Here is an 18,272-nt window from a genome sequence, read left to right as displayed (position 1 = left end):
CTCAGGCATGTACTAGGTGTAAAATTAAAAGCCCTGCAGAAGTTCAATTATAAATATTTTATTTAAGAATATTGATTACACATGAGATGTCATTTGTTATGAATCTGTGTACAGTTACTAGTTACACCATGAAGTGTAGTTAAGTATTTGTTTAAACATTTATTTGGCACTGTCCACAGTATGCTGTAAACAATATTAACTTTATATGCTTCAGCTGCAGTGCTTTCTATGTATTCTCTAACGATTTCATCAACATGTTGTACACAATTATACAGTTACTGAGTGTCAGTAAAAATTATAAAAACACCTAGAGTAGTCATAATAAAAGTGAAGATGTGGTAAGACTTCAAATTACTGGACCTTTGCTTCTGTAAAAGTACAAGACTTGCTAGAGACATTCACTAAAACTACTGCACTGATATGTTGAACAAACTAATTCCCAAAATGCTGTCAAATACAGTTCTTGGTTTGACTTTCCTTTTGCTGATAATACGCTTACAAGGACAGCGATGGCAATGAGGTTTTGTTGAACACCAATTTACTGGTCCTTACCCCAGATTTCTACAACCTCTGTTCAAAAACCTGCTCGGGTTTTGCCCAGTGGTACCAGAATTCTGGTTTCTGCAGAGGTTTACAGAAATCCCACTGGGTTTCAGCTGGCAGAAGTGAGTGTACTTGGGTTTCCCAACACCACTACTCTAAAATGGGAAAACCATGATGAACACTTCTCAAAGCAGGTAAGAAACCTTTCACATTTTGGTAGCTGTATTAAACATGTAAATCTTTTAACTGCTCTGTCTCTTATTATGTACTTAAAAATTGTGGTCAGGTCCTAAATAGGGCAACTGTAAAGTCCATTGTGGTCCCTGGTTTTTGGTGCACAACAGAAAGTTAAACTTAGTAAACAAAATCCAGATGCTTCCTCCAAGAAAAAGAAAAGAAAGGCACCAGATCTAGTTCAAGTCAGCCCTAAGCAAACAGTAAAGAGACATCCAAAACAATTCTCTGAAGAGAAACAAATTAATGAACTGTTGACACTTTTTTTTTTGATCCTGTGGCTTTCTAGAAGATCTCTGAAGTATCAATGATTTAGAATATACTATTAGAACAAAAATAGAATTACTTTGCATTATAAATGTGCAGTTAGGACTAGGCCTTCACTGTAGTGGCTCTGATACCAGATAATGGCTAAGATTAAGCATTTCTGCTGTAATTTTATAAAATACCTCAAGTATTCATGTAGAACTTGTAATAGATAAATTAATGGCTACTGTGTGTTCTGGGCAAATGGTAAAATAATCTGGAATCATTCTGAATTGCTGGCAGAAGTGGAAGTAATGTGCTTTGCATGGTTCTCTAAGCTTTGTCAAATTACATACTTCAGGGTAGAGCCTTCTCTGTACAAGTTGTAAGAGAAGTCACAAGTTTTAAAACTCACCCATGATGAGGAGAACAGGACAAGTGCTTCAGTGCCACTTGCAGCGCTGCAGGTGTGGCTGAGGGCACCGGTGCCCCTGAAGCAGCATGTGCAGGCTGGGCACAGGGAGTGCCCTGACCCACCTCGTGGGGCAGATGTCTGTACTCGAGGGAAAAAAGCTGGAAATCATTCTGTAAAACACTGTGCTTGGCAGTGGTTGGAAAGCAGAGCTTTCCTTGAAACTCTGATTTTATTCCAGCTGCCATCAGAGAATGGCACTTCCCACATGGCAGGCACGTGGCTCCCAAGTCGGGCCACCCTTGTTGCTGTTACTGGACGGAAATCTATCGGGGTCACCTGTGAAAACGGGTCCTGTTCAGAGAATGGATAGTCAGGGCCACGGCTGGAGAGAGGAGTCTGCAGTTGGCATGGCCCAGGCCAGAAGAGGGAGGCCCACAGGTTGTAGGGGATGCACAGTGAGGGGCAGCTGCGTGTACCTGCTGGTGACCAGTGCCAACGCTCTGCCTGGGGCGTGCGTGCATGGAGCAGCTTGCCTTGGGCAGGATCACACACAGAACACAAACCTCGGTTTATGACTTTACACTTATCTTGTAAGTAGAGAAGACATGAATTAATGCAAACTAATTTCATAATCAGCTGTTCAGTGTGAGGGAACTGCTTTTTACTTGAAGTTTGCTAAGATGTCACTGAAAATGTTCAGGAAGAGGTGCGCGTGGTGGTCCTTGAAGATCAGTGTGGGACGGAAACGAATGGATCTGTCTCCACAGCCTCCCAGAACAACACCTGAAACAGGAACAGAATAAGTCCTCGAGTCATTTCCACCTTTGCCAAGTATCCACAAAAATGCAGGTCTCTTGACTGAGGGTCACCTCACTGTGGGGGGCCAACAGAAGCTCCCCAAATCCCTGCTAACCACACCATGATACAGCACATGGCCAGTGGTGTGAAGGACATCAAACTTCACAGAAACTTAGAAGAACACTGTGGGTGCCTGTAGATACTGTATAAAATATATATTGTACACTTGGGAGTATGGGGACTAATTCCAACAGCAGTGGAAAGACTCCACCCAGTGCAGAGCTCAGCTCCACTGGTTAAGTATCTTGGTCCCACAACAAGACGCAGAAGGTTTCCCTGTAATTTTGTTTTTAAACTACTTCATTTTTAATTACAAAAAAAATTAAAATATCTCACGCCAGCAAACCTCTTCCTTCAGTACTTTAAATACATGGCAATTTTTTTAACCCCAAATCAGCTATTTGAGATGAGAACTCAGCCACTGAGCTGGGCTTACCCTGCCTCGAAGCAGAGCCTTGGTCTACCATGAAGCAAACTGCTTGCCTTCTCTCCCTGCTGCCTTAGTTTCAAAGAACAAAAAATGGTGTATTTTTTGCTCTAAAATGTTGGTTTCACCACAGTTTAGATGCATCATGCATTTCAAGAGATAAGAGTAACAGAAAAAATGGACAGCAGCAAATCCAGGGCCCACACACAGTTAAAATCAGAGAAAGTTAGGTGTGGATCCTGAGGATCCCCTCCAGGGCCTGTCTGCAGCTGGAAGCCATGCCCAGGAACACCTGAGGTCACTGCAGAGGACTATATGACTGATGTCACAAAAACTCCTGCCCTACATAGATCTCTTCCAGTAACACCAGAGCCTGGCAAATATACACACCATGCAATGTACTGGTCTGAAGTCTCTGAAAACACAAGTATTTCCAGAAAACTCTAAATACGGTTTTGTTTGTCATTTCCCTTCTCTCCTGTGATGCTGTAGTACACATACACCACCCGAAAAAGGAAGATTCAGGAGCATTACCTATGCTACTGTTTGTCACGTGAAGCTCATCCACACATACAAACTCTTACCTTTGTTTCTGGCTATTGTGATTAACTTGTTCCTAGTTGCATCATTTGGAGTGTCAAACGAACAGAATGTTCCTCTTCCTCTCACTCTGCTGATGAGATGGGGGTAACGAGCCTGCAAAGAGAGGTGAGACGTGCCCGTGGCAGGTGCTGGAACAGAGGGCACCTGGTGGCAAGCTCAGCTCTGCCAGGTGGAAACCCTGCTGCCTCCTGGTTCTGCTGGAGTGCAGCGAGTGCAGGGACTGGATTGCTCACACAGCAGAGACTGTGTTTGGGATTGTGCTGTGCAAAATGCCTTTGGGGAGGAGAGCACCTCCACCAAGTCTACCCTTAAATGCCTGTCTGACTTTCCATCTCCTATGGGGCTGCATAGTAGAAGCTGTGAGGAATTTCCCTTAGCCAAGGGAGGGAAAGCTGCAATTTTCTTGTTTAAACAGCCCAGCAGAATTGGAGCAAAATATGAAACCACTCTCCTTTAAAAAGAACTTTGGGATGATGAAATACAGGTGCTTGTGGTAACAAAACCTTCTAACAAAGCCATTTAACTATCTGCAGTTCATACACTCAGATATTTTGGGGGTCACCCTCTATTTTGGATTAAGCTGTATAAACCCAACATTCTTAAGTCAGTAAAAGAAAGTTTACTTCAACCCAAAATGCACAGTTATTCAACTTGCATTTAAGTACCTAAACCAGCAAGCTGTGATTATGGTTTAGTCCCCAGCTGGAGTTTCTCAGTCCAAGTGTTTAAACAGGATGAGGTCAGATCCTGCCCCATCAGCAAATTTATTTTTCTTATTTACAATCCTTCCAGATGTTTACCTGCAAATCCAGCAGCCCAGTCAGCAGTGCTTTCCCGGCGTGGGTTGCATTGTTTAGAAGGTCTTCTGTTTTAATAACCTTGATGACTTCAGCAAGCATAAGGTTCTTGGATGGATCTCCAAGCCAGGTATTGAAGATCCGGTAGGGCTTGGGAAAGGGTGGGAAGAGAGTTGTGGAACATGTTAACAGGCAAATCACTATAATAAAGAAAAGCAAGGCATCACACTGGCAGTGCAGACATCTGGTGTATGAAAAGGCATGCACTAATCTCACCAAGCCTCCCTTTTTTTGTTGTAAGAACAAAATCCCACTGCCCTGCTGAGCTGAAACACGAGGTGACTACTTCATGCTTCACATTTAGTGCACTCTGTCTTGCTGCTCTGACATCTCATTGAAGCACAGCTATAGAGGACACGGAATTCAGCATTATGTATATGGGTTTTACATCAAGCTTTATGTTGTCCTCCTTAATTTTAATTTTTTTTTTTCATTTATTGCATCTATAATGTCATTAATGTGAAGAGGAAATCTTGCTGACAGAATCTGCAATGCTGACATACAAGTTCTGAAGGTCTCAAGTTGCCCTGCAGGAAAAGGTGTCAGTTTGAGGTTGGGTTTTGTACTGAAGTTTAGTTCCATGAGGCTAAACCCTGTCCTCCACTCCCCCCACCAGCTTTATGACCTTGGTGACTGACAACAACTGGAATACAAGTGAAGAACTGATGATGACAGCTGTTGTGTGAGCACACAGCAAGTATTTGTGAAACAGCAGCTCCATCCAGCTGAACCTGCATTGCAGAAGGAAACCTTGTCCCTTCCATGGAGGTTGCAGTCACTCCTCAGTGGGTCACCAACCAGCACAGACTTTGTTTCATTGAAAATCTTACAGCATTTGGCCTGAACTCCTCTTTGTGGAAAAATCCTCCTGTCATCATCTTCTTACTGAACGTTACCACATCAGCTGGGTCATCCAGGCCCCAGTGTTCGTGCGCCCAGAATTTTCCTGTGCAGCCACCTCCCGTCTGCACCTCATCCACCAGGAAGGCACAGCCATGCTGTGGGGAGAGAGGGGAGGAGCAGGGAATGTTACAAAACAGAAATACCTGCCTTAGTGAACAGAGAAATACAAGCAACATCCCTCCTTCCCCTCCCTTCACTGTTCTAATCTCCCCTCCACCAATGCCACTCACCGTGAGACAGATTTCACAATTCAAAATTCACCTGTTTTTTTCAGAAAGGCACTAGAATCTTATTTTCTACCCAAACTCACAAAGGACATGTTTTTATATAGTCTTGAACATGTCTAAAGGGCACCTGAAAACATCCAGGAGGAGCACAGGTGGCATTTTCAAAACCCCCGAGGGAAGCAGTGTCATTTCTAGAAGCTTTGTTTTAAATAAGAAGTTTCTGCCCCCAATCTGAGTTCTGTCATTTGTGGCACAAAGGCAATACTAGCAGCATGAGCTGTTCAGCCTGGGGGCCTGAAGAGCTGCCTTTTCAGACAAGTCTGCTGAAAGAGCTGCTCACGCCAGCTGACAACATGGGGATTATACATGGAAGACTACTTTGTTAAAACTTTGGGACAGAGAGATAAGTTATATCATGATATTGCAATTAAAAACAATTGGTAAGTACTTCTGGCAGCACCTCATTTCAGATAAGGCAACCCTTTCCATTTTACATTACTTACCATGTCACCCTTGCATGAGCAGCTGTTAGCAATGGTGGAGTGCCCATCCCTGGAGGGATTTAAAAGATGTGTAGATGTGGCACCTGGGGACATGGTTTAGTGGTGAATTTGGCAGTGCTCGGTTAATGGTTGGACTCATTGACCTCAGAGGTCTTTTCCAACCTAAATGATTCTATGATAATGGGAAAAGCTGCTTTTTCTCATGGCAGAACAGAATTTTCCAAATGTCACTTCTGCTCTTCTCTAAAAGCACCCAGATGTTTTGAGGGTGAAAAAAAAGCATGGAATAGGTCTTCCTGAGGGCCATCACTTCTAAACAGGTAAATTCACATTCCAAGTATCAAGAAATCTGTCCTTTTCATTTTTTTCTTGTAATATCAGCACTATGGTTGGACTCAAGTTGTGTTTCAGCTTTTTTTGCAGTTAAAAACAAGCTTGTAATTAAAAATTTACCCTTTTCCAAACCCTCCTCTTCAGACATTGAACCTTCTCAACAATCTGGCATTATCATTTAAAGAACACTGCTGCAAAGTTCATAGTTAATTAATCAAAGTAATTTCTCTCTCACCTCAAAATTAGAAGGTAATTTATTGGACTAAGGAAACCATTAGATGTGCATCAAATGGAAGAGACCAGGGGCTGCTTGTATCTGGCTACAAGTACATAACTACCCTGACTGCTCCTAGGGAGGCCTGTGAAGCTCCCAAAGTCCCTGGGGCAGGGGGAATGCCTCTGGAGACACCCAAAAGTATTTGCGTGTTCAGCTACTACTGAATGACCAATGAAATGTTTTATTACCTTTCTGGCAATATCTCGTAGCTTTCTGAAGAAGTCATCTGAAGCATGATTGTCCCCACCCTCCGACTGTATTGGTTCTACAATGATTCCAGCCACAATCTTCTTCTTTTTCCTGTACTTTACAATCAGGTCTTCCACCTGTAAATCAAACATTTATGATACATTCTCCTTCCAGGACATTCACACATTTCCTCCCAGCAAGAATTCAGTCTCAGCAACAGAGCTTCAACTTTTCCAAGACATTCCTGGCTCTGAAGGTGTCAGGAGGCACAAGCAATTAACAAGTAGTTCCTCCGGGATTTAACACAGCCCTCTTGTTCCTGAATAACACTTAAGTTTAAATCATGTCCTAAACACACTGTAACTAGTTGCACATTTATCTACAGTGGTGTGGAAGCAGTAGCCAGGTTCAGCTGGCAGTGTGGTGGGCAGCTGTGCCACTGCTGTTGTTGCACCTGAGCAACAGGGAAGGAGACAGATTTTGTGTCAGAACCCAAAACTCTGCTGATGTATTACAGAAGGTCATCTGGAAAATTTACTTCTTCCAGTCACCCGCTTCAGATACATTAAAATTAATCGGATGAAATAGTGCAGAAATCCTGTTGCTGATAAGGGAATTAGAGAGAATTCTCATTAACCTTGTCGTGCCAGTTGCTGCATTTAGTGATGTATTTGTACTTGAAATACACCTCACAGCTTTCAGGGCCCACAGCCCGTGCAGGCTGTGAAAAGCAATGGTTTCCAAAGGGGGCCAAGCCACAGACTTGGTAGGAGAGCATTCGGCCTTTGGTGATTTTTCTGTTGTGCTTTTTTCTTTGTTTGTTTGGGGTTTGTTGTTTCTTTTGTTTGGTTTTGGTTTGGTTTGTTTTTTGTTTGGCTTGGTTTTTGTTTGGTTTGGTTTTTTTTTTTTAAAGCTGTCATGGAGCAACCCCAGGAAAGCCATCTGCTATGCTTTCTGTTTTTCTGAACTGAGGCAGGTTTGGATAAGTGGATAAGTGGTCTCTTGGATCCCTGCACAGCCCTCCCTGCCACTGGCTGTGACTCTCCACACTCTGCACCAGTTCAGTTCCTTGCTCCCCTCTGCCACCTCTCAAGACTGAGCCCTTGGAAGCCGGAGATTCTGGATCTCAACAGGGAATCCTGTGCTTCTGGTACCTGGAGATGGTTCTCCTCCCTTAAACTCTGTTCTGCCCAGCTTTCCCTTCTCCCAGGCTGGGGAAGGCACTGTGTCCCTGCCCGCTCACTCCCTGCAGCCACAGGGAGGATCAGAACTTCACACCAGAACCTGCCAGGGAAAAGCTGAGAAGCCTGAAATCCTGTTAGAGGTTCTCTTTGCAGAGAGGGTTATCCATGCTGTGTTATCCCTTAGTCCACGGCCCCTTGGCAAGGCCTGGCAGACAAGTTCACTGGGATACAAGGAACTTGTCCTGCGTGTGGGATTTCACCAGGGTGTCACTCGTGCAGCCCCAGCTGGCTTCTCTCCTGCCAGGCAGGACAAATGGACTGTAAACAACACTGAATGCTGCTTTAATCACGGGCTGTTCCAACCCCTGAAAACATTCTTTTAGTGAAAGGCACTAATCCTACCAACACTATTCATTATTTCAAATCAAAAACAACAGAAAGCTGCCAGTGAATTTTTTACCTCCTCTAAACAACGGGCTTCTTCCTGTTGATTCTCTTTCACAAAATCTTCCAGGGGATACTTTAGCCTTGGAAATGGAGCAATAGGCCAGTCCAGTGAGGGAATGTCCAGTTTGTGAATTGCTTTAGAGTGAGTTGTAGCTAAGCAACCTAAATCCAGAGAAGCAAAAATCAAAATAATACCTGTCTAAGAAAAATAAAGGAAAAAAGCTACCAAGAGGTGAAAAATTGCCTGACAGCATGACAGTAGAATTACCTTAATTGCTCTTTTTGCTTTATATTCTGAAATAATGGGCAATTGGATTTAGTCAGGTCTAAGTGGATTGCTCTAGCTTGTAAGCATCAGTTTCCCATGCACTGTTCCAGAAGAACAGGAGAACCTCTGTCAGTCTGAACAGGTTGCTCAGATGAGCTGGGTTTCACCTGTCCAAAGACAACTGCTCACAAAGCTCACAGACACAGCACTCTTGGGTAACATGCTCTGAAGAGGGATTGAGCTGATATAAAATGGTAAAAGTGAGTAACATCATGTTTGTATATTGTGGTGATTTTTCCCCAGGAGTTAGATTTTCATGAGTACAGGCAGGAAACTCTGGATTCCGAATGACAATAAGAGACCTTTTGAAAATAATTTAAAAAAAAAATAAAATAGATTCCTACTGTCACTCAAATATTCTGTTTCAGTATTGGTGGGGCTTCCAGGGCAAAGCTTAACGAACCTACAGCTTTTCCTCCAGTCCTATGTGTCTGAGGGAATCCCCCTTTTCCACAGGCACAGTGAGCTGAGGGTCAGTGCAGGGGCTGAGGAGGGACAAGGCACAGCTTACCCATGGTCCTGCCGTGGAAGCCGCCCATGAAGGAGAGCATGGCGTAGTCAGGGCAGCCAGGGGGCTGCAAGGAGAGCACACAAGGGGGTCACAGAGGGGCTCACACCCCCCTTAACACACCCCCAGGCCACAGCACCACGGGATGGCCAAGCCTGAGCTGCAGCCCCTCAGTGCACCCTGACCCAGCTCCTCCTCAGCCATCGGGCACCACAAATTGTTACAAATATACTGCTCACCCCATAAAGGTTGCCCGAGCTCCCAAACCCCCTCATTAATACTGATGAGTCCTTGGAATTTTATCCCTGCACATGTGAGCTCACACAAGGCTGAGCATCCAGCACACTCAGCCCCTTTTTGCACAAACCAGGAGCACGTGGATGTGCCTGGGGGTGGCATCGGGGCTGTGGGAGCTCAGTGAGGAGAGGCTGGGGCTGCCCCATGCTGGACACCCCCTCCCCCTGCATTCCTGATGGCTCACTGATATTTGTTGGGAGCAGTTTGTATTTCACAGTTTCCTAAATTTACAAAACTCTAATTCCACCTCACATACAGCAAAGCCAATTTTTCCTCCCAATCTTCCCTTGCAAGCCTGAGCCAACGGTACATCTGTAGGTGTGGTAAAGAACAAATGTTACCTGGTTAATCATGCAAGATTCCAGTTCTTCTTTTGTGACATTATTATGGCCCCTCTCCTTGTTCTGCAAAAAAACCCAAACAACCCAACAGGAGTTTTCCTGTAGTTAGTTGTAACCAATGCATTTATGGCTAAACCACAAGTCAGTAATCCTGGTATTCCAGATTGGAGCCAATGAAGACACTGGCTGTGGCTTTTACATACTGACTGCAATCTGCATTTTCCTTTTAATTTCTAAAGTTGTGTCAATACAAAGTGACAGCTAGATGAACACTTTTTAATAAAGATTTTATACTAGGTTGAATATAAGGAACATCATAAGCAAGACAACCTCCAAGCCTTACTTAGTTTTACAGTAGCAGTTCTGATGATAAATAAATACTCATTTTTACAACTAAACCTACAAAAACATCTTAATATTTTACTCACCCTGTACCACATGAATATTGCTTTAAAGGCATTTTCATTGGAGCAGGATCCACAAGACATGGTCATTACCTGTGACAGGCCCTTGGGAGCCACCTGTCAAGCAAGAGAGAAAATTACTCCAAAAAATGGAGCACAGATATAGTGCAAAGTGATAATAATAGTGATTAGCCCTTAACATCATGAACTTCAGTGCAGTGGGAGACCAACCATGCCCAGGGAGAGGAAAGACAATTTTAACTGCAGATGAGAGGGATTGATTCAGCTTCAGTGCCAAGGATCTTCAAATTGAAATCAAGACACAGAAGCCACTTATCCCACTCTCTCTTATGAAAGCACAGGGAATGGAGGTAAGTGAAAATGTGTCTTCTCATCAGTTCTTGAACTCAGAAATAAGAAGCTGCATCTGCGCAGGGCTGACATGCCACGTTCTCACACTCAGTTGTCAAGTCAGGGAAAAAGGTTTGACCTCATTCCTCACAGTGGGAAGGCAGATGAATGAACAGCTAATCTGTAATGTTCCCTGTTAAAATCCATAACATCCCTTGAACGTGCTCACATCCCTGAACACAGAACATGGTAACTGATCACTGCTGTCTCAGACTTACTGATAGCAAAGACTCCTTCAGTTTTTCTGTAAAGTTCTCTGGAGGTAAAATCCCTAGGGCAGGTCTGTTGATGAAAGTGCTCTAAAAAGACAAAGGAAGAGGAATTGTTAGGTTCTTCTAGCACATGAAAAATATGTTGATATCAAAGCAGTGACAGTTCATTGTAATTACAAATACCTGGCAGAAATTTGTATCACGGCACATGGAGTTTTAAACCAGGGACTAATACTTACACCTTAGAATATGTTTTTCTGTCTAATTCTTACTACTCTTTTCTTGCAGGACACCTTGGGAAAGGTGCTTACTAACTCATACTGACATTTCCTCTTCAATATTGCCACTTTAGTTGCTCAGTCTCAATTTTCGCTACACACAGGAAATATGCTTTAAAACCTTTATTACTTGCCTTCAGTTCAAGTAGCTAAATTCAATTAGGATAGCAGCATTTTCATCCTTACTGAGCTACAAGACAGACCATTTTGGAACACTGTGGTTATAAAACATCCTCCAGATACTACTGCAGTGGGATTTGGGGGCAAGAGACCACCCGAGTTCCTTCCAACTTCAATGTCCTGTGAACTGGCCAAATCAGGATTCAGACCTTTGGGAAAGGTAATTTTGGTGTCAGTGAACAGCAGCTGGTGGGAAAGCTGAGCCTGCTGCCCACACAGGGGTTTCTAAGGAGCAGCTCTGGAAAAATCCCTTCAGTCTCCCCAGTTCACTAATGGAGATGAAAGTCACATTTATGCAATTAATTTCAATTAAATGTCATGGATTAAAATCGATTTGTCGCTGCTCTTTGTCTTTGTAGGTAATCTTATTTGATTCATACCGTGCTACTTTTTATTTTAAATTAAATTTGCTGAGAAAAGGACAAGCTCAATAATTTTGCCAACTGCAAGAGCAACATTATTTGCTCTTCTTTTTATTTGTTGTTTTTCTTATTGAAGAAGGAATTGCTGACATTAGAGGCTCGGCTTTGATGGCTTAATTCTTAATGGGTCTCCAGAGGGGACAGACTGATTCCTCCACAACACTCATATTTTCAGTGCAGCTCAAACTTGCACATTTATTGGCATCCTTCAATATAAGAACTTGTTTGTTCAGACGTGTGAACCACAGCAAGAGGTGGAAGTGGTCACACTGTACCTGTAAGGACATTTCATCACGATTCTTAGAGAAAACCAAGTATCACACAAGATGTAACAGTGTATGAGCTACGACTTTGTAATTTGTTCATTTGTTACTTCCAAAACATTGTTTCAACAGACTGCATCTTAAAAGAAAACCTAAGCAAGGATGTTACTGACAGAACAACACAAAGTTTCTGTTTAGGAGCTGTGAGAAATCTTACTTGATTTTTGTCTCAGTTTAGAAGGACATTTTCAAATGAAGTTAGAGATACAAGACTGTGAGTTTGTTGTGAATTTGATTATGGGCTGTCACAGTCAATTGACAACATTCGCCATTAAGCAGAAAAGTGCATTTTTCTTTTTTTGTAGTTAATGAGATACTCAAAACGGAGAAAAACAGAACATTGACATCAAGCTGCTGCGGGCTCGAACAAACAGATGCATATTCTGTTCTTTAGAGATGGCTGTAAAGAGGGTACATGGAGCATTGCAGACAAACCAAACCAAGTCCCTCCAGGAAAACACTGATCCCATCAGCAGCATTAGCCACGGCCCTCCCTCGGTGTGTATCACTCAGAGCAGTTCTTTCCCCACAAAGCTGGAGTGTTACCTGCAGTCAGCCCCAGCACACACTGTCTGCAGTGAGATTGGCACAAGCTCTGCTCTTCTCAGTGCTCTTGGCACTGCAAACCTGACATCCTGCCCACACCCAGCCCAGGCAGAGCCTGCCAGAGATCCCGAGTGCAGCCAGGCACAGGCTCCCTGGCTCCCTGCCACCCTCTCCACTGAGCCAGGCGGGTCTCAGAAATCAGAACGGGTACCAAGGGCAGCTCTGGGGCTTGTACATGGGAGAGAGGGGTCCTGGTTGTGCCACTTCAGAGGAGTTCCTTTTACCACAGGCTTAGAGCTGGCAGCTTCTTACCTGCCCTTCCCCAGTGGGCAAATCACCAACTGCCACCAGACAACAGGACTTCTTGGGTTTGGAGTTTTTGTTGGTTCCGAGTTGTTTTTTTTTTAATTTGTTTATTCTTTTTTGTTTTGTTTGTTTTTTAGATCTGACTTCACTGACTGTTGCATTATAATGAAGATATTATTCCCAGAAATATTTTTTATGAGTTAACACTAAGCATTTAGAAATATTAGTCCTTCTGAAAGATCCAGATCTGCCTTTGATAACTCCAGCATTTCTAGGCCTGGTGGTTTGGTGTGTTTTGGTGGGGTTTTTTTGGTTGTTTTTTTAATTCGTTTGTTTTGGGCTTTTTTGTGGTTGTTTTTTTTGTTTGTTTGTTTGTTGGTTGGTTTGGTTTGGGTTTTTTTTGTTGTTGTTGTTTTTTAAACTTGAAGTATTTTAGTTCTGGGGGAGGCACAATTTCTCATCCTTAAGAAATGAGCAAACCAGAAAAGCAAATCAGCTCAGGGAACTCAAATGTCTGCACGTCTTTGCCGTGCTGGCTCAGCATTCACAATCTGCTGGAGTGTACTTAAGAGATGGAGACCAGTCACTATCCCCACCCTTCAAAAAGAAACTAAACTTCCCACAGCATTCCAGATGGAGGGCACCCCATTCAAAATGTTATATTTCCTCTCAAAGTCTTGTGCTTGTTTCAGGCTCAAAAATCTTCACTTGGAACATTCCTAAAATTGTTAATTGGAAACACTATGTTTGAACTGTGGTTTAAAACTGGCTGCAAACATATCAGGTGCTTGCATCACCCAAATGTTTACTTCTTGTAAAGCTTCCCAGAGGTTTTGGTGTTTCCTTAAACACAACCAAGCCCTTTTCATCTAGTGAGCAACACAGCAAGCAGATCCTATCATATATTAAACTGAATCATTAGCGTTCACTATCAGTTTAAGAAAAAATGAGAAAGCCCACAACAACGAGGGAGAGGACTCCTGCAAGTACTTAATCTTTTAATTCACTTACCAGGTTCTGTGGCTGCTGTAAAAGCTTTATCAGAGAGGGATGGCTGTAACCTAATTAAAAAGAACAAAGAAAGCAAATAGTTATTTCTACCTGGTTTCAATAAACTAATGCAAAGCTTAACCTAGAGAAATAACCTTAACTTAATGCTTGACTGTTTCTGTGCAACTTGCTTATTTTTTAACTACTAATAATAGCATTTCTTTTGAAGTAGAACAAGCCTCTTTTATTATGTGGAACTTTGGTACAAATTTTGTGTCAGGCAAAATCAAAACATATTTTAGTACTGAATGTTAAAAATCAATGCAAAAATAAATGAAACAATGATCTTTTCCCTGATAAAGCCTGGTGGAAGCATCATAGTTTTTACCAAGTACTGCAGGACTGATTTTACTAACTGCTTGCTCACTCTCCTTTTGAGGTTTCCCACGTGTTTTTGGTTACTCTACAGTGCAGTGTCTGAACTTCTTTTTCTCAATGAGGAGCTGAGATCACTTTCTGCCTGTGCAGCCCACCAGTCACTGTTCTGACAGTCACCATTTACCTGTGTTGTGGAAGCATTCCCAGTTTCTCCACCCCAAAGCAGCTGCTACAACTCTTGATCCCTGTCACCCTGACCTGCTGGGGGCTCTTGCTGAGGAGTGACCACTGCACAAAGCCAGAAAGAGCTCCTGACACTGACCACGAGGGAAGCCTCTTGTGCACCGTGTCCATTCACAGTGGCTGTGTCCATTCACTTGTGGTCTCACAGCAATTGTCACCCTCCTTGAGTGTCACACTGATTATTCCTGGCACAACAGAGCTTTGCCTCCCTCCCCATGCTTTTTAACTGGTTGGACTTTTCCTCACTGTAAAATTAACTTGGAAACATATATTCCTCCCTTCATGCTTTCTTCCATGCAGTTCCCACCTTTCACAGCTGACCATAAGAAATAAACAAACAAACAAAAAAATTCACATCTTTACTGATTTCCCAGAGAAAGCTCCCTCAGGAATGGTCATTTCTGTGCATTCTAAAGCTCTAACAAACCACCAGCACGGGCTCTTTGTCCCCCAGGGTGCAGGGCAGCTCCCAGGGCTGCTTTCACTGCTCAGGTGTGCAGTGAGCACGTGTTGTGGCAGACCCAGCACACAGAAAACCTGGAATTCCAGCAGGATTTTTACAATGGCTTGACAGCACTTTTTGATGTCTGTGGCTCTGGGATGTCACTTGTCACCATTCTCCTCTGCAACACTCTCTGAGCACTCTCCATCCAAGGCACTGCCCACCTGGGTTTGAGGTGTGCACACATCAGCCTCACCATTATCCAGGTCCCCATGGATAAAAACACTCACATCTATTTGCAGGCTTGGAGGTGCACATTCTTCCATGATCTTGCATGATCATCTCCATCCTACCAGGAGGAAAGGGCTGCCTGCACAGACACTTAAACCTCACAGACTAATAAGCACCTGGATCCCTAACCTGCCACATCCCATTAGTTATTCCAAGGCACCTGTCTGGAAATCTTTCCTTCTCAGTCACAGATTTACATATCTCCACTGTGCATCACCAAAAACAACCTGTTTGATAAATTGCTCTCTCCTGCTAAAGAAGGAGATTCTGCACTTTTCACTTTCTCTCAGGACCAGCTTTTTTTGTCCAAATAAAAGTTTGTCAAAGTAGGGAAAACAGAAAGGAAGAAGATGTCACAATTTGTCCTTTTTACTCAGAAACTAAGATACTAAGATTGCTTCAGTTTTAACACAACAAAGGTGCTTAATTTATAACCACTGATATTCTATGGGATAACTCGCTTGCTTACAAGTAAAACCAATTTATCTGATGCAAAAAAACCCAAACCAAACCTTCAAAGGAGCCCAGAAAATTTCATTTTAAGCCTGATTTCTAATGTATGAAATGCCAGTGCCAGAGAATCACATTATATTTTAAATATTCTTGAAGAAACAGTTGGAAACTTCATCTTCCCTACTGCTCAAGAAGTCAGACTGCTCTAATTTTGATACCAAAGCTTATCATGCCTCTGAATCCTCATTCCAGTGGAATGGCAACAGCCCTGATTACCCCATCTGAGCAATGGAGCATTAGGCTACTGCACTAGCAAATCAATTATAAATTCAGTTTTGAATATTTCAGCTGAAAACAAGGAAATATCCAGATTGTTTTTAGCTGCATGCCATGCTGCTAAATCTGTTAAAATTATTATGAAGATAATAAAAGCTGTTATTTGGGACACCAACAACTAAATCTGCATGGCATCTGCTGTCATGGGAAGAGTTGTTGTTTGGCTAGAGGGGATGGCACAGCTGAAAGTTGTGTCCCTGAGAGCTGTAGCTGTGGCTACCACTGGGAGCACCTCTGAGAGTAGACCTAGTGTTTCAGAAATCCCCAAACCTTACAGAAGTTTGCTGTAAATAGCTGCCACTGCTTAGGAAGCTTGACTGTCAACTGTGGTATTGCATGTAGGAACATGTGATCCTGTTGCTGGCGTTGCAATATGTGAAGATCTTTGTATGTAACACAAACTCAAGGCTTCTGTTACCCATGACTTACCCTTTCTCACCCACACAGGATCTCTCTCCCGTTCACTTCAGGCTGAGTGGCCTGGAATTCCTCCTAATACTCCCTATTCCACTTGTGCCTCCTCAAACAGAACCCACTGAAAGAAGGGAGAATCCTTAAAGTCCAACTGCTGCTGAAAGAGTAGGAGTGTGGAAAGATACTGAACTGGTTCACAGTCATAAACTAACGCCAGGGAGAACTAAAGGGTTAAAAACCCATTATATAACTAGACAAGTCAAACAGCTCTGGGCTGGGATGGCAAACAGGCAATAACTTGTTTCATTGCCATCACCAGCACAAGGCTTTTAAGCTTGATGAATCCACTCTCAGAAGTGACTGAGCTGTCTCTAAGAGAAGGGCACCTGCTCCATCACTCTTGCCGTGTCTGGATCAGTGTGACAGGAATGTACACGTCCTCCAGGCTCATGAATGTGCCTGTCTGCAAAAGGAAAAAAAAAACTAGAGGCTGCTAAAATAATGAGATGGAGAGAGCCCAAAGAACCATTTGAACTGAGCAGAAGGCTGCTGTCAATAATATCAAACTGCACCTCTCTGCGTCTCCCCAGACAAAACAGACCTTCCCAGCACTGAAAACCACATTGTTTCATTTGCTATTCCAGGATGGTAAACATGTCCTGCATTTGGCTCCATGGGGTTTCTAACTATTAGATAGATTAGCTACAGGTTTAAAAGACTATGCTGTGCTACAACTGCCCAAAAACGTGTGGTAAAAAGCTGTTTTAATTTTTGTTTTTCAGCAAGAAACAGCCCAGAGCATCTTTGCCTAGAGGCTTTTTTATACTTTAATTCTTATCTCTCCAGACAGACACTTATTACCTCTCAACCTCTGCTGATAAATATATTCTAGTGCAGCAGATCATTATTAAATCTTGGGGAGTCCTGACAGATTCATAAAAGGTTTTATTGGATTTACTTTCAGAGAGATAAGCACAGATGACTAACAAGCATTTCGTGATCTTGGTTTGGTCTTCTGGTCCAGGCCCCACCTCTGTCACCAAGAGGGATGTTATTAGCAACCAGGGCAGCTTCAGATAGTGTTGTCATTCAGTACAACTTAAACATATAAATTAAGGCTGTGTATTAGATTTAGGTCAGGCTGTAAGTATTAAATTTCCATTTACTCCTTGTTGCTACACATGATAGTGCCACTATCTGAGAAGATGTGTGAAGCACTTCAGGATTGAGGAACGTGTCCCCTAGGACCAAAACCCAACTGGTCCTCAGGAAGGCACTGTCACTGTGAAGGAGGAACTAGATGGCTTAGCTGAGGGTCAGTTACAGGTTCTGGAGTCTTGTATCTATGCCACCAGTTTCAGTCAACCAGAGAAAGTAAATTGTAGAAGCCCCTGCCCATTTCCGCCCATTAAGAAAGTATTCCCTCCCTAATACTTTAATATTTCATACACAAAGCTATATTAGAAGAGGTATGCTAACACCATCAAGCACCAGAAGGTCAGAAAGCCTCAGTGCACTCTCTATGCAACATTAATTTCTTTCTTTTGGAGTAAGCACTGTCCTTCAACTACGTGACTGAGCACTGGTTTCTCCAAATCAGCATTTCTTGTGTGAAGAATAGGAAATCATGAACACTAAATGCATCTCCCTTCCTAGAAACTAAAATCCAATGCCACTGGCATACATGCATTGTGCTCCTCTCTCTCTCTCCTATTTCCATGTGAGAAGTGACAAAGTTACCTCAGTGAAGCCTCTAAAAGATACAAAATAGCCAGAACTTGTGTTGAGGGAAATAAGCTACAAACAAACACTGAAGGTTTCTGGAATGATTAAACATTTACTGAGTGTATGTGAGAGCAAAAACATTGTCTGCAAAGGAGACTGGGATAAGTGATCACCCATTGCAGTGACGAGATCTTAGAT

The 18,272-nt window shown here is 42.9% G+C and overlaps 1 protein-coding gene across 3 annotated transcripts in view; it reads right to left on the bottom strand.

The window, feature by feature from the left end:
* Window positions 1–42: 42 nt before the first annotated feature.
* ABAT (4-aminobutyrate aminotransferase) overlaps window positions 43–18,272 on the bottom strand; it is a 53,297-nt gene continuing 35,067 nt past the window's right edge. For all 3 annotated transcript variants that reach the window (XM_017808987.1, XM_017808989.1, XM_017808988.1), the window contains exons 6-16: window positions 13,814–13,863; window positions 10,754–10,834; window positions 10,149–10,241; window positions 9,721–9,783; window positions 9,086–9,149; window positions 8,260–8,408; window positions 6,615–6,752; window positions 5,014–5,181; window positions 4,127–4,273; window positions 3,308–3,419; window positions 43–2,221 (exon numbers count right to left, since the gene is read on the bottom strand). In XM_017808987.1, the coding sequence (XP_017664476.1) occupies window positions 2,100–2,221; window positions 3,308–3,419; window positions 4,127–4,273; window positions 5,014–5,181; window positions 6,615–6,752; window positions 8,260–8,408; window positions 9,086–9,149; window positions 9,721–9,783; window positions 10,149–10,241; window positions 10,754–10,834; window positions 13,814–13,863 (1,187 nt within the window). In that variant the 3' untranslated portion in view covers window positions 43–2,099. The remainder of the gene's footprint in view (window positions 2,222–3,307; window positions 3,420–4,126; window positions 4,274–5,013; window positions 5,182–6,614; window positions 6,753–8,259; window positions 8,409–9,085; window positions 9,150–9,720; window positions 9,784–10,148; window positions 10,242–10,753; window positions 10,835–13,813; window positions 13,864–18,272) is intronic.

This window comes from Lepidothrix coronata, unplaced genomic scaffold (assembly GCF_001604755.1).
Source record: "Lepidothrix coronata isolate B3197 unplaced genomic scaffold, Lepidothrix_coronata-1.0 Scaffold24, whole genome shotgun sequence".
NCBI classification, from domain to species: Eukaryota; Metazoa; Chordata; class Aves; order Passeriformes; family Pipridae; genus Lepidothrix; species Lepidothrix coronata.
The sequence above is the reverse complement of the archived record's forward strand: the minus strand, read 5'-3'. Positions and strand labels throughout refer to the sequence as shown.